Source organism: Erpetoichthys calabaricus, chromosome 2 (genome assembly GCF_900747795.2).
Source record: "Erpetoichthys calabaricus chromosome 2, fErpCal1.3, whole genome shotgun sequence".
In the NCBI taxonomy this organism is placed as follows: Eukaryota; Metazoa; Chordata; class Cladistia; order Polypteriformes; family Polypteridae; genus Erpetoichthys; species Erpetoichthys calabaricus.
In genome coordinates, this window is record NC_041395.2 from 97,562,007 (window position 1) to 97,578,031 (window position 16,025).

Below are 16,025 nucleotides of genomic sequence, written 5' to 3' on the forward strand. Positions count from 1 at the left end.
GTACTGCTGTATATGTTGCACTTTGTAAAGCACCTTCAAATAGTGCATAGTATGAAGCCACATGCTTTGTAGAATAAATGCTGATTGATTAATCGATTCAACAGGTTGCTGTTCTTGTGAAAATTTCAAATATGCATTCATTTTAAATTCATATTGCGATGATTACCTGATGGCCAGCACTAAATATTAGAGGTAGAGGATAATAGTAGTGGCTTTGGGGTATGACATACAATATAAAAAAAAAGAATGTCACCAAAAAAAATATGAAACAAAATTTTAATAAGAAAAGTGGTATTTCCCAAAGATATTGCATTCTCTTAAAAGTCTATAAGTTTATTTAAATCATTAAAATATTTACCCCATGGCACTTGTGATTACCGCAATGGCCTCACCTGCTTTCAATTTCCTCTCTGATCCCATTCTATTAAGAGTTTGCTTGTGCTCCTCATGCCTGTGTGAACTATCTTCTGGCACTGAAATTTTCTCTTACATCATAAATATGTGCACATGAAGTTAATTGATGATGTAGATTTACCCAGTGTGCATGACTGTGTGCTGAGATGTACTGCTGCTCCATCAGTTGTTGGTTTCGGCCTTGCATCAGATGTAAGAAAATGCTCTTATTGCCCCAAAATCCTAGCAGGTACCGAGAAAGGAGTAATATTACTTCTCCGCTATTCCAAGTTTAGTTAAAGGGTTATAGTGAATATGATGAATAGTTATTGAAATGTTACATGTCCTTAGGAGCAATCTGGACCATTCTCAGCATTCTCATTTTTTCATAAAAACTTTAGGTTATCTATTTAAGAAACCCATTGAATCAATATGTAGGGTGACTGGGGGCTGAAGTCTACACCATCAGCATCAAACACAGGATAGAAACAAGCAGTACCAAAAGTTCCAGTTTATCGTATCATATTAGTAATCATTTGGCCACTTTACAGATCCCAGTTAACCCAAAAAGCATTTTTGAGACATGGGAGAAAATCCAGAGTACCCCGAGAAAGATGGACATACTCACAGGAAGAAAGAACAGACTTTACACAAAGAGTGGGTTCCAAACCTAAACTCCCAGTGAGTGCTAAGAGGCAATAGTAATAACTACTGTACCCCTGTACTTTAACAACTTTAACCTTCTCTTCCAAAATATATTACAATTGTTTCAGGTTTGAGGCTTAGGGACACTGCAAGTCTTGTAATGATATTCAGCAGCAGACCAGAATAATTCATCAATAATCATAAAGTTTATACCTAAAGTACAGATCTGTTCAACTAATGTCCAAATATTGTTATTTATCTCCCAGAATTGCATGTATGACAGCTGCAACTGTGAGAAGAGTGAAGACTGCATGTGTGCCACTATCTCCTCATACGTTCAAGCCTGTACTGCAAAAGGAATTCAGCTGGAAGGGTGGAGAGTAACCATTTGCAGTAAGTTTTGGCTTATGTATTACAGTATTTATATTTCCTGATTCAAATCAATATAGAAAGTTAAGATTTGATAGACTGCTGTCTTTTAATTATATTTCCTGGATTCATTTTTAAAGAAGATACTAGAAGTAATTCTTTGCTTCTTCTTACCAAGATTGCATCATTCTGTAACTGTCATTATTAACTTTGCTCATAATATTTTCTCTGTTTAGCTAAATATACCAACTGTCCCAAAACACAAACCTACAGCTACAACATGACCAGCTGTGGACACACTTGCCGCTCCCTGAGTGAACCAGATGACACATGCAAGATACAGCACATTGCAGTAGATGGATGTGGTTGTGCTGAAGGGACATACATGGATGAGGAAAACCAGTGTGTGCCAGCTGTGAAATGCCCCTGTTACCATAAAGGCTCAGTGGTGCCAGCTGGAGAAGTTATCAGCAAGGACGGAACCACCTGGTACGCATCCTTTATGATAGTTTAAAGCATGTATTTTAAAGCAGACAACATTGAAGCTGTGTCACCATGATTCATACGTGATGTACTGTAGGTTGATGAAATCAATTATCTTACTATAAAGGACAAGATGGACATTTACATAGTTACATTTACTATATTTGTAGAATGGACAGTTTACAAATCAAGTAATCAAGTGTTTTATCAGTTTATACATTTGAAATTGTATTGTAATATTCTGAGTCAGTGTCTTCATTATCTAAATTGGAGCCCTAAGAAGAATTTTCGTAGGAGCACCTAAGAAATATTTCTTATAACAGGTTTAATTTGAACAAAACCCGAAGTTCGGCCAGTTCCCGAAATGGCCGGCCATTTCGCATTTTGGCCGAGAAGTTTACTAGAGTATTTACTAGAAATGACTAGAGTATTTACTACTTTAGAAGAAGTTTACTAGAGTAATTACTAGAAATGACTAGAGTATTTACTACTTTAGCCGGCCATTTCACGAAGTGGTGAGAACTCCCTGGCCAAAATTCAATGTGCTGATGTAAGACTGTCCGCTGAAGGTGCGAAGATGCTTAAAAATTTCAGATGCAGATTCAGAAGTGAGTTTTCCATTCTGCACGAGAAACTGCTCAAGGCGGGTCTTGTTCAGAAAGCGAAAGCCTCTTGAGACGGCCTTCCCCTCGCCCAAACACTAACCTTAAGGTCAATAAAATAGGTCCCTGATGTTAAGTCACTATTTTAGGGCTAAAATGATAACATAAATGTGAAACCTACTTATATACAGTACCTAATCTTAATTATTGTGAAACAACCAAGTGGCGTCCGCTTTCTGAACAAGAGCCGCCAAGGCTACACTCGATGCAACTGCACTACTAAGTGCGCAACACATCGCTGTTCCTGCCTTTATTCTTCCGACTTTGGCCGATCGTCCCATGTTATTTCGCAAACTGGCTGGCCAAATCCCAAAATCAAGGAAAAGATTGGACATTGGCTGGTCAATTTACAGCGACATTGGCCATTTCCCGATTTGGCCAGACACTTTCCGCTTTGGCCAATTTCAGGTTTTGGCCGTAACATATATATATATATATATATATATATATATATATATATATATATATATATATATATATATATATATATATATATATATATATATATATATAAATAATAAATAAACAAAGAAGCATACATCAAAAATGTAACCATAACTTTTAATGTAAAATACATATACTTTTCTAAAATATTCAAAACTTGAAAGTGAATATTTAGGGGTTTCTTTGTTCTCTCTATTGCATATCACAACAGCACATGTCTGCATTTTTTCTGATGTTTCATAAGTGTTATGAAGACCAAAAGAAGTCTTTGTTAAGGTCTTGTTACATAAGAATATGTGAGTAATAGATGCATTTTTGCAGTACCTAAACTAAAGTGTTACCAAAACTACTAATGCCACTACTGAAAATATTTAATAAACTTACTTAATGCAGTAAATACAGGCTCAAAATGAAGCTGAATATTTAGATATAAAAAAATGAACATGTGCATATATCACCTACACTTATTAATTTATCTAAACTCCATTTTGTTCTTCCAGTGACATCAGATAGCAATAAGACATTACCTAAATCAGCAATATTAGCTGCCAATAAAATTAACCAACAGTTGAACTAATTGTTATTTTTGTATTCCAAAGCTGTTTACATGGTGCATTTCCAAAATTCAGCCAATAACTAACTAGTAAGCTTGTTTGTTGGTGAAATTTACAAATGTGTCCTCAATGCAACAACACCCAGAGCACTTCATATGTTAACTAACGTTAGCAGCCTTTAACAACATGTATAGGTCCTGAGGTCTATATGGTGGTAATAATAATCCTCAACCATTTATCTGTAACATCAGATAATATCTGTTAAACACTCAATATCAAAACTATTACACATAATGCTAATCCGTCATTACTCCAGTAAACCGCTAACTTTAGTATAGTAACAATTGATGTAATGTTAGCTAGCTTACTGGAAGTTGGACAAATTTAGATTTCTAAACACACCTGCGCCTGCTTCTTCATGCTTTTTATTTCTGTGCTCCTGACTGGTGTTGACCTGCAGCCATCTCTCTGCTCATTAATGTAAAATTATCAAACGATTCAGGAAAAAACAATAACCCCAACAGAGTCAAGATGCAAATTTCCAGAGCTCTGCTCCGTTGAGGAGGTTGTTGCTTTGCATTATACATCAGAGATGTTACGTGATATGCCCAGTTACACTATGGTTAAGGTTAGAGTTGCAGGAGGAGTTATATGACTCAAGTCAAGTAAGCTATGCGACAAAAACATGCAATCCAATTGGCTCTCCAGCAAATTGCCTGAATTTCGGAATCACGAAATTTTGCAAACCCCCAACAGCTCCAACCCCCCATTGGTCCTCCAGTCATGGGCCCCATACACAGTTCATGATCTGCATATAAAAAGGGATGGCTCTGTTCATAGATATGTAAAGCCTCTTATAATGGTGCATACTCTTAATGATGGTAAAAGCAACAGATCAAATACATAAGCAGGCAACTTGAAAGAAAAAATAATCCAAACAATATGATTGGTTTATATGAGCAAGTAAAAATAAGAAACCTTTTTTAGTGATATTCATTTTGAAAGAGCTGTATTGTAGTGCCTTTGTTCTTCTGTTTTTTTCCTGGATCTCAAAGATGTATACCGTAGATCTCATTAACCTGGAGATCTAATGATGCATGTCTTCTTCATTAAGCTACAGTCCTTGACCAATCCTTTATTGTGATCAGTACTTCCTGAATTCTCCCTTTCTGTTAGAGGATGTGTATTAGCTTAGATTTCCCTGCTCTACAGATACTAGATACTGTCCAGTCCATAAGGTCTCTTTTCATTCAGTTCCTATGTATTGTCAGTTTACTGTTATTTTCTTACACTTTATCACATATCTGAATGTTTATCTCCATATTTTAAAGTGTATTCTTGTATGCTATGATTAGATTCTTGTGATAATGCACACTATGAGGGATGCTATAAAATAATGTGATAATTTCAGTTAAGGAGGTGCTTGTTCCCTGTTTTATTGGTATTGAGCTCCCATTCTGCAATCTGAAACTTCAGATACTGCAATTATAATAATTAATTAAATGGGAAAATGAAACTTTGCCGACTGACCAATGTAAATATCTGTAATAATGCTAACAAGTTAGCTGTCCATCTGAGTCAGTATGCTGCTACCAAGCAGAGTCATGCAATACATTGGAATCTGCTGCTCTCTGCAGGACACTAGTGGCGTTACTGTAACTCAAATTTTACTTCTCATTTTCTCCTTTTAGCACTTGCAGACAAGGAACACTAAGTTGCATTGGAGCACCTTCCACCAAACCAAGTGAGTCTGAATTGCTGCTTCTTTTATAATTAATTTATTGTTGCTTTTTAAAGTAATGACACGTTTCACGTTAAATTAATATGATTATCTGTTAATGCAGAATGAGAAAAATAATAAAGATTTAAAAAGCCAAAATAACCATCACAATTTCTGTATCCTTCCAGTAGTAGCAACCCCTACACCACAAAAGATTTTTGACCACTTTTCCACATTACTCACCCAGGTCCAGGTTAGGTTGTTTGGCAACTCTACATTGGCATCAGTATAAGTGAGAGTGGGCATGTTTGTATGTGTGCATTAAGTTAAACTGATGCCCTGTTCAGGGTTATTTTCTAACTTGTGAGAGCTGCTGTCAGGATAGGTTTGGACACCTCACGACCCTTACTTGAATTAAGAGGTTTTGTGATGATATGCATGCATTGTATGTATATTCAAAGGAAACACCAGTTTCTGAATGTACTTATAGATTATGTATGTTTTGGAAACAAGACAGTGCAAGACTATTATAAAAAATCATTAAAACCAAGGCCACAATAAACTGGCCAAACTCAGCAGACTAGTTGCCTTATTCATCTGAGCTGTCTGTTAAGCTCTCGTTCAAAAGAATCCTGTGCTTCCTTAGCTACTTCTTCAAATATGCCATACCCTTTATAAGCAGATAATTTTAATAAATCTTTTATTATTATTGTAATTATTTCACTTATGTTTTCATGTTTCTGATTATTAGATATCTAACTTTTTATTTTTTCTTTCAGCATGTAAAGCACCAATGATCTATTTTGATTGTAGCAAAGCTGAAACAGGAACAAAAGGATCTGAGTGCCAGAAGAGCTGTGATACCCTGGATGCATCATGTGTATGTGAAACTCACTGTTCTGTTTAGTTTAACCCAGAGGTCATAGCTCATAATTCTGAATATGCTCCATGAAGACCTCTCAACCTGGAATTTTTCATTAGTTGAAGCTCTCCCTCTGAATCACCAGCACAGAATCATTTATAGAAGTTATTACATTTGACATATTCTTGTGTCACTAAGTACAATCTAAAATATATCAGTAATTGTTTTTTATGTGGATTAGACAGTGCATAGCTCTGGCATTTCATGTATTCTTCCAGATATGCAATATTTTTTATATCTTATTTCTCCCCACAGTACAGTACAGAATGTGTCTCAGGTTGCATATGTCCAGTGGGTCTTGTCTCAGATGGTAAGGGTGGTTGTATATCTGAGAGCCAGTGCCCTTGCACCCACAATGGTGAAATTTACAAGCCAGGAGACAAGATCAAAGCTGACTGTAACACATGGTATGTAAAATGACATTCTTCTATTAAAACAATAAATGATGATCATTTATACTGATATGACTTCTTGAATTGTATGGTCTCCAGCACCTGCAAGAACAGAAAGTGGGACTGTACCACAGCCCAGTGCCAGGCTACCTGTGCAATCTATGGAGATGGACACTATATAACCTTTGATGGGAAGAGGTTCACATTCAGTGGAAACTGCGAGTATACTCTCACTCAGGTACAAAGTAACAATTTAAGTAAATGAAACACACAAATAAATAATTGTCTAGTCTTTATGAACAGGAGTAGAATGTATGGTTTTGTTAAACTGAGACAGGATGTATGCTTTCTCTTCAACATAGCTGAAGGGCTGTTGCTCTTTGACTTTAAGACTTTCTCCCTCCGATTTTACAAAGCACATTTCTCTTAGATTGCTTTTATATTATTATTTGTCTTTATATTCACTTTACAGTCTGCTTTAAATTTATTTGAAAATGTTTATCGTATATCCCTATCCCTAAATGATAATAAAATACAGCCTGGTGGTTTAGTTTTACTCTACTCAGGATTTGATTAGCATTTTATTCAAAATTGCTTGCTCTCATTTTAAAGCTGCTTATTTATTTTAAGCTAGATTGAGAAGAGCATGTTGGCACAAGGGTGCCCTGGTGTTGTCTAGCATTCCAGAATTTAATGAGGTCTTGCACTTAAGTTGCCAGGACAGCATACAAACTCAATATTTTGGTATACACACCAGTATATTCATCAATGACTTCATTAGGCTAACAAGTCGTCACTAATGACATCAGATGTGAAGGCACTAAGTTAGTCAACATACTTTCTAAACCTGCTTTTTCTTCTTTTCCAGGACTTCTGTAGTAACAACCCTGGCAATGGCACATTCAGAGTGATTACGGAAAATATCCCTTGTGGTACAACTGGGACCACATGCTCCAAAACTATCAAGTTCTACCTAGGGGTGAGTTTAATCAGCATGTTGTCTAAAAGCTGTAGTTAGCTATCTGGAATTATGAATGCTGAATACATTTCATTGATAATTGGTAGCTCTGAGGCTAGGGATCTGCACTGGCAATTGGAAGGTTGCCGGTTTGAATCCTATAAATGCCAAAAGGGACTCTGCTCTGTTGGGCCCTTGAGCAAGGTCCTTAACCTGCAATTGCTGAGCGCTTTGAGTAGTGACTAAAGCACGATATTAATGCAAAGAAAGAATAATTGTAACGTCTCAAATCTTATCTACTAGAAAATAACTTAATGAGAGTTTCGTCTTTTTGCCTCAGATCTTGAATCCTTAGAACAAATGATTACTTGTTTATTTACAAGAGTATAGTCCACGTACTTCACATTAAATGAGTAATCATGTATTCTGTTTTAGAACAATGAGCTAATCCTCACAGATGGACATTATGAGGTAATCCAGAGAGTTTCAGGTGCTGAGATCCCCTACAAAATCTATAAGATGGGCATCTACTTGGTCATTGAGGGCAGTGATGGAGTGATCATTATGTGGGATAAGAAGACTAGCATCTTTATCAAGCTAAGTCCAAAATTCAAGGTAAGCTTAAAGGATACAAATTTGTAAACTAGTGTAGAATTAAGAGTAAAATGAAATATATTATATGTATTATGTGTTGTATCTTTAAGGGTCATGTCTGTGGCCTGTGTGGAAATTATGATGGAAATGCAAACAATGACTTTACCACAAGAAGCCAGTCAGTAGTGGTAAATGCTCTTGAGCTTGGAAACAGCTGGAAGGTGTCCTCCAGTTGCCCAGATGCTAAAGGCCACAAAGACCCATGCCTTTCCAACCCCTACCGTCAGTCCTGGGCTCAGAAACAATGCAGCATTATCAAGAGCCAAGTTTTTAAAACCTGCCACCCTCAGGTACTAGCCATTTTGGTTTTCTCTTGTGTATATATTGTTTATCTTTGTCCTGTCTTTCTGTCCCTTTTTGCTTTTCTTGTTGGCCTGTTTTTGTGTATTCTGCATCTGTTGATGTCACTCAAATTTAGTAAGAAAGTTGTGTTTCTTCCACCTTTGTCTGTTTTCTCATTGTAAAGTGTGATACTCTGTTTTCAGAATATTTCTATACATGAGCACATACACAAACACACACATATAGCTTATATATACACATAATTTCCTTAATGATTACACACTATATAATGTCCAGTTCTGCTTCTGCATCTTGAATACTGTACATGCGTTGTCAGACTTTGGAATGAAGAAGAAAGAAATGAATTAGCATTGTAATGGAATACTCTACTCAGAAAAGCAACAAATTAAATAAAATCTATTAGCATTGTACTCTTTTATATTAATAAAATAATTTGCATATGTACACCTTGCTATCAAGTGAGATGTTTACCTCCACAGAATGAACTTAATGGATCATTTTCAAAATGCAATATTAAAAGTAGGACTTACTCATCTTTTTCATATTTCTAATCTGGTTGTTTGTTTGCCAGTTGAAAAAAAGTAGGATATGTATAGGTCTAAAGTTAATAATTGAAATTGAATAAATGAAATGTGTCCATGGATACCCGAAAAATTAACAATAAATGTCTTTTGCAAAACAATTTAATATAGACAAAAATGTATACAAAATGGATATACTCATATTAACTTATTTTGCCACTAATGGTACGTTTAAATAGGTTAACAGCTAAATGAAAAATAAAAAAATGCATCAATGAGAGAAACAAACTCACAACAGACAACAACATAAAATAAATGCTGTTGTCCCATCCAGGGATTTTTCTTGCTTTGTCATCAATAGGGTCTGGCTGTCTGTTCACCAAATCAGATTATGCAGGTTTAGGAAATTGAAGAATGGATATAGGCCTTAGGTAGAGATGAGCCATCATATAACTGCACATACAGTGGTTTAAAACTCTGTTATGTGCTCCAATCAACACTAATTATCTTATTTATCAACATTCAAGTTCTCCACTAATTACTGAAAATACGGAACCAATGTACAGCACATTTTACCGAAGAGAATGAGGCTAAATGAAAAGATAAAGAAAAAGTATAAGCATGAAGGAAACAAGTAAACAATTCCATACAATATTAATTACATAGAATGAAATAATAAGTAAAATGAGCTTGTAGACATCCTTTTTGGTTGCACTGTCTGCTTCATTTTGGTCCCACCAGGTTTACTACTAGATTATTTGGTCATTTTTCAGTAAAACATATTTAGTAATGCGCTTTATCAGAGAACAGTGAATGCATTTTTAGAAAAATCATTTGTTTCTAAAAATGACAAAAATGAGTAATAAGTTTAAATGAAACAGTAGAATTTTACTGATTGTGTTTTGTTTTTAAGGTGGATCCATCTCCCTATTATGATGCCTGTGTGAAAGATTCTTGTGCCTGTGACACAGGGGGGGATTGTGAATGCTTCTGTACAGCAGTGGCTTCCTATGCAGAGGCCTGTAATGAGGCTGGTGTTTGTGTTGCCTGGAGAACCCCTGATATCTGCCGTAAGACATAGCTTAATATTTCCAAAATACTTCATAATTTTCTTCATTGTATCAGTTTTTTAGTTTGGTTCTGTTCTAGAATTGTGAGTAGATTTTTTTTAAATACAAAAATTGTTCTAAAGTGAAATAGTTTTGTTCAGAAAATTGGATATTTACAGAGGCAAGACAAACTGCTACTTGAATTATCTTTAAAGACACATAGAGAGGGAATTAATCCATGTATTCCCTGGGTTTCCAAAATAAAACAATCATCTTTCAATGTTTTCTCAGCTCTTTTCTGTGATTACTACAACTCACCTGGCGATTGCGAGTGGCACTACCAGCCTTGTGGAACGCCCTGCATGAGAACATGTCGAAACCGCAGTGGGAAGTGTTCCAAACAGATTCCAGGACTGGAAGGTAAATAGTTAACTACCTGTGAATGCCAGGCTTCTCCAAACACCATTTCACAATAAGCACCAAAACATGCTACAAAGCCTTTGCATTATTTCTTGGAAAGGATAAAAATAGCAAGTAATACCAGTTTGTGGGTCACATGCACTTAAACATCCTGTAAAAATATATGTCCAAAATGCATGACAAATTGAAATACACTAAATAAAAGAAAAGTTTTATTTTGAAAGAACTATACCACTTACTTGCTGTTATGTATGTTGCATTCATAATCCTGACTCCTCCAAGGTTTTCAGTCAGCATATATTTAATAAATAGTAGTTGCTGTAACCAAAACTTGCAGATTACTTATTATATGCTAATTTATTGTTTTTTTTGTTGTACTGTACTTATAATACACAAGTATTTGACTCTTTCAAAATATGCTTGCAAATTTTAAGCTTTAAAAAGCAAAATCAAACAAGTTCCTGAACCATAAAAGTATAGTTTACAATGCAGCAAGCTTAAAGCTCAAAATTATAAATGACCTAAATAAGAATGAGTTGCAAAAAATAATAATTTATAATTTGAATAATAAATTTCAGTACATATTTAGAGCATAAATTTATAAGACACACTATTAGTCAAAAGTTTTAGAACACCTCTGTTTTTTCAGTTTTTCTTCAAATTTAATCAGTTGAAATGCAATGAATGACTAAAAATGGTGAAAAGGTAAGCAGTAAATTTCCAGAGATTTAAATTTAAAGTTTTGGTGAGCAAAAACTGAAAAAGGGAAATATGATAATATTACAAATGGGCCTTCTTCAGGGAACGACTAATAAGTTACGGCCTACAGATGTTCTGTAGCAATCAACTTCTGTGAATTATTTAAAAACACTCTTTTCTGTCTTAAAGCATAGTTGGAACAGACTTTGTTACTATACTGTATACACCCTAGAAAGTTATAAATTCCAGTGATAATGGCAAGAAAATGGAAAGTAGCAAATGCAATGAGACAGAGCATTATTACCCTTAGAAGTTTAGGCAAAAAAAAAAAATCAAAACGTCAGTGAGTACAGTGTCCTACACAATCCAAAGGCAATTGGAAACTGAAAGAAACTCTGACATGAAGAGATCTGGCAAACCCAAAGTCACAACCCAATCAGAAGATACGTTTCTGACAGTCACCTGCTTCTGTGATAGGCACCTCACAGCACCACAGCTTCGAGCACAGCTTAACAGTGCAGGATGAAAAAAAGCAAGTCTCAGCTTCCACTGTGAAGTGGCAGTAAGAAAGCCATTCCTTAAAGGACAAAATAGGGCCTTGAAATACTGGCTGTGGACTACTGCAGACTGGAAGAAAGTCTCATGTACTGATGGATCAAAATTTTAAATCTTGAGTTCATCATACAGGGTGGTTTGTATGCCACTGAGTTGGTGAAAGGATGGTTCCTCAGTGTGTGACACCAACTGTCAAACATGGAGGAAGAGGGGAGATGGTCTGGGGTTCTTTTGCTGGAGGCAGCATTGGTGACTTGCACAGAGCGACTGGTATTCTGAATCAAAAAGATTACCTTTTTTTCAGTTTTTGCTAGCTTAAATTTTAAATCCAAACCTCTGGCAGTTTACTGCTTACATTTTTAGTGTTTTAAGTTATTCTTTGCATTAAATTTGATTGATTAAATTTGAAGAAAAACAGAAAAACTGAGGTGTTCTAAATTTTTTGACTGATAGTGTACATAACATGCATATAAAAATGAAAATAAGAATGCATCATTCTCTTTAATAGGATTTTAAAGATTACACAGTTACGCAATACAATTTTCTCAAACTATTTCAAATTCATGATGATATACAGAGAGGTTTGGCTTATTCCACTGCAGCGCCTACTAACACTTACACCCACCTATTCAACTTGGAGTCATTAATAATGTCACCTGCAAATCTTTGAGGATGGTGAAAGAAAACTGGAGTACAAAGCATGCTGACAAAGAAAGAACATTTAAACACCACGCAGACAACACTTGGTCATGGAATTAGAACACCAGCATTCTGAATTCATGAGGCAGCAACACAAGTCACTGTGTTACCATGCTCCCTGAATATAAAATGTACATTTTAAATTTTAGTATATGATATTGTTATTTATTATGGAGGAGAATATTCTGTTTTTTTTTTAATATAATCATTCATTCATATTTAAGAGCTGTTTAAATTCCGGCCATAATCACAGGTGAGACAAAATGTATTCCATCAACAGCAGCCATTGGGCCAAAATCTATATTTTAAATAAATACATTTGCACATTGTAATAAGTGAACAAATATGACAGATTTCCTTAAACTTACAGTGGCTAACAGTGCATGTTTCCCATTTTTTACAGGTTGCTATCCAAAATGCCCACCCGAAGCCCCATTTTTTGATGAAGATTCAATGACATGTGTTTCACAAGATGAATGTGGCTGCTATGATGATGATGATAATGATCGACACTATAAGCAAGGAGAAAATGTTCCCACCAGCAAAAACTGCATGGTTTGGTGAATATTTCTTTTTTTAATTGGATATAGTATAACCACTAAGAAGGGAAGAGCATTTACAGAATGTTGTACATAAATTAAATTATTTATAAAATTTAAAAAATAAATGAAAGCAACTAATGATTTCCACAATCACATACTGTATCCCTTTAAGGAGGTTTTAAAAAAACGTAAACTGCCTTTTGCATCTTCAGTGTTACACAACTAAATACTTAATGACTAAGTCATTTGATATATTAATTACTAACTTTATTGGATGGATTCTCAAGGTACTCAATTTATTCCTGTACATTTTGTCCAAAACCTTCAGTGTCCTCTCCCAGTTAAATTTTTGATAAACTTAGTTTTCAACTCAGCCAGAATGAATGAGTGAGTGAGTTTTAGTGCATGCCTTAATTTGCTAAGTTTGCTAGACTCTAAATGAGACATTAATATGTTTTTTACAATAACTGTCTTTTTTGTGATCAATTCAGACTAGAATAAATCAACTCAGATCTCTCTCTGTCTGAAAATAGTGCCTAAAACAGCAGATGCGAAGTCTGCATTATTCTCTGCCATTTTACAGCTCTTATACTATTACCAGATGCTCCTTAGCTTTATGGTTCCCATGCCTTCATTCCCTGTTTTTTTTCCTTTTGCTCTTATACTTGATGATTATTTTGGATTAATATGACAAGTTAAGTGTAAATTAATGTTCTTTTTTACAAATATGGGTTTATATTTTCACAAGATGTCATTTTTCATGTTAAATACTTACAAAAGTTAACCATCTCTTATATGTAAATATTCAGATAGATAGATAGATAGATAGATAGATAGATAGATAGATAGATAGATAGATAGATAGATAGATAGATAGATAGATACTTTATTAATCCCAAGGGGATTCATGTACATTTGGGACTGCAGCACATTGTTGAGCTGAGTGTGTGGAGTATTTATTAGCTCTTGTGAGTTACACTGAAATGTAGTTGAAAATTCAAGAATGTTTATACAGTAGTTTTATGTAATTAATGTATCAGCTTGACTTTATTAATACTTGATTCATTTGAACTGCACAGAGTATTTTACCTGATATTGTTCATTTTATTGTTGTATTATACAGCATTACAACAAACTTTCATGTTTTATACCTCATTCTTTCTTTCACGTTTTTAGAGAACTGTTTTCAACCTCATTAAAATAATTAGACTGGAACTGTATCCATCATGAGTGTAAATCTAGCCATAGAACAGTTTTGCTTTGAGCAAGTGGCAATTATTTAGGCTTGTTCCCTTACTTGGCTTGGTATCAGAATTTTGGTAGTGTAAAGTCTGTCAGATTCAATCATGCTGTGCATTTACTAACCTCTGTTTATCAGATATGCTAGCCCTTATGTCCCTCTTTCTTTGTGTGTCTTGTTGCCTTTGTTCATCGGACACTCATTCAAGCCCTTACATACCTTGACACCAGACGTCTTTATGTCTATATCTGTACATGTACAAAGTACAATGAAATTCTTACATGTGTGTGTTATTCAAAATGCAACACTCAGCAGTGCCATGATTAATAACCTTACCTAAAAACGTACATCTTTCTTTCTTGAAAAATATCCTGTGTTATAAAAACTGCCTGCATACATTACAGTATCCCCTTATCTGCATGGGTTCTCCCAAATCACAAAGACATAATGATTAGATTAAGTGGTATGCTTATATCTCTCTGATGCAAGTAAGTGAGTAATTGTGTATAAGTGTGCCCAGTGGCAAAGTGATTAAAACTGGACTGGACTGGTTCATTCCTTGTGTCCAGTATGACTCTTCACAACCCAGGCTACATAAAATGCATGGATGGATAAAGAATGTCTAAAAATCTTAATTAAAGTTTGCAGCATTTCTGTCTCCTATGCAATCACCTGATTGAGTAATGATGCTGTCATTTCCTAAAATATACAGCTTCACTGATTCTCCTAGTTTCGCTTTCTGAGGTGTGCAAGAATCAATGTCATCAGATCAGGTCATACAGTGTTATACATGTAAGACTTTACAGCACTGCATCACTTTTATCATTTGTGTTATCTGTGTGTTTTCTGACATCACACTATGTTGCACCATGGTGTTCCTTTGGATAGACCTTTATCCCTTATTGTGCTCATTTTTGCTGACAGAAATTTTTTGTTTTTCTCTCTGTTAGCCACTGTGATGATGAAGAAATTGAATGTGTCTACAATGTTCATGGTAGGTCAACAATTTATATTACCTTCACATATGTTGACTGGGTTAAGACAGAAGAGCATAGCATAATGTAACCCATCATGTTTTAACATCCAAATACGATTCTGCTTTACTTTCCTGTTTAGGAACTCAAAGCTCCTATTTCTGTTTCCCAATAAAAATATTACATCTTGAAATGTCAGAAATTGTCAGAAAGTATTCCTATTGGTAAAAACAAATTAATTGGGTTTTTAACATTAGAATATTAGAACAATCTAAACAGGAATGGGCCATTCAGCCCAACAAAGCTCGCCAGTCCTATCCATTTAATTCTTCCAAAGTAACATCAAGTCTAGCTTTGAAAGTCCCTAAAGTCCTACTTTCTATCACACTACTTGGTAGGTTATTTCATGTGTCTGTGGTTCTCTGTTTGTTATGACCTACATCAACATCATAACTGCCAAGGATTCAAGTGCATGTCAGGAACCGTGTTTCCTTAGGCTGTACTGTAGGTGCTACAGTGTAGCATGAGAAATAACAAACAAACAAAATTTGTAGATGTTCAAAAGATGAGGTTTCTTATTGAGCTTTGTGAATGTATTAGACTTATCCATAATTTGCTTTGTGCCAGTTTCTACAGGATAAAATACTTTGAAATAGGTACATCTTTACGGTCTCAGGAATTTACTTGATATTCAATATGTTGATACATATCCTGGTGACAAGGCAGAATTAAAACAAGGGCAACCACATAAATAAAAGATTTACAGGAATTCTGAAATGACTTGGAGTGGCATGATAATTCAGTAACATGTCCTGCTGGCTCACAGC

At 35.0% G+C, this 16,025-nt stretch overlaps 1 protein-coding gene across 1 annotated transcript in view; it reads left to right on the forward strand.

Annotated features, from left to right (window-relative positions):
• The window catches only part of LOC114645310 (mucin-5B-like), a 58,250-nt gene that overhangs the window by 16,131 nt on the left and 26,094 nt on the right, over positions 1–16,025 (forward strand). The window contains exons 16-28 of the mRNA XM_051922502.1: positions 1,305–1,431; positions 1,644–1,896; positions 5,242–5,294; positions 6,050–6,150; positions 6,448–6,599; positions 6,684–6,822; positions 7,453–7,563; positions 7,978–8,157; positions 8,247–8,486; positions 9,934–10,090; positions 10,361–10,489; positions 12,846–13,002; positions 15,175–15,218. Coding sequence (XP_051778462.1) covers positions 1,305–1,431; positions 1,644–1,896; positions 5,242–5,294; positions 6,050–6,150; positions 6,448–6,599; positions 6,684–6,822; positions 7,453–7,563; positions 7,978–8,157; positions 8,247–8,486; positions 9,934–10,090; positions 10,361–10,489; positions 12,846–13,002; positions 15,175–15,218 — 1,843 coding nt within the window. The remainder of the gene's footprint in view (positions 1–1,304; positions 1,432–1,643; positions 1,897–5,241; positions 5,295–6,049; positions 6,151–6,447; positions 6,600–6,683; positions 6,823–7,452; positions 7,564–7,977; positions 8,158–8,246; positions 8,487–9,933; positions 10,091–10,360; positions 10,490–12,845; positions 13,003–15,174; positions 15,219–16,025) is intronic.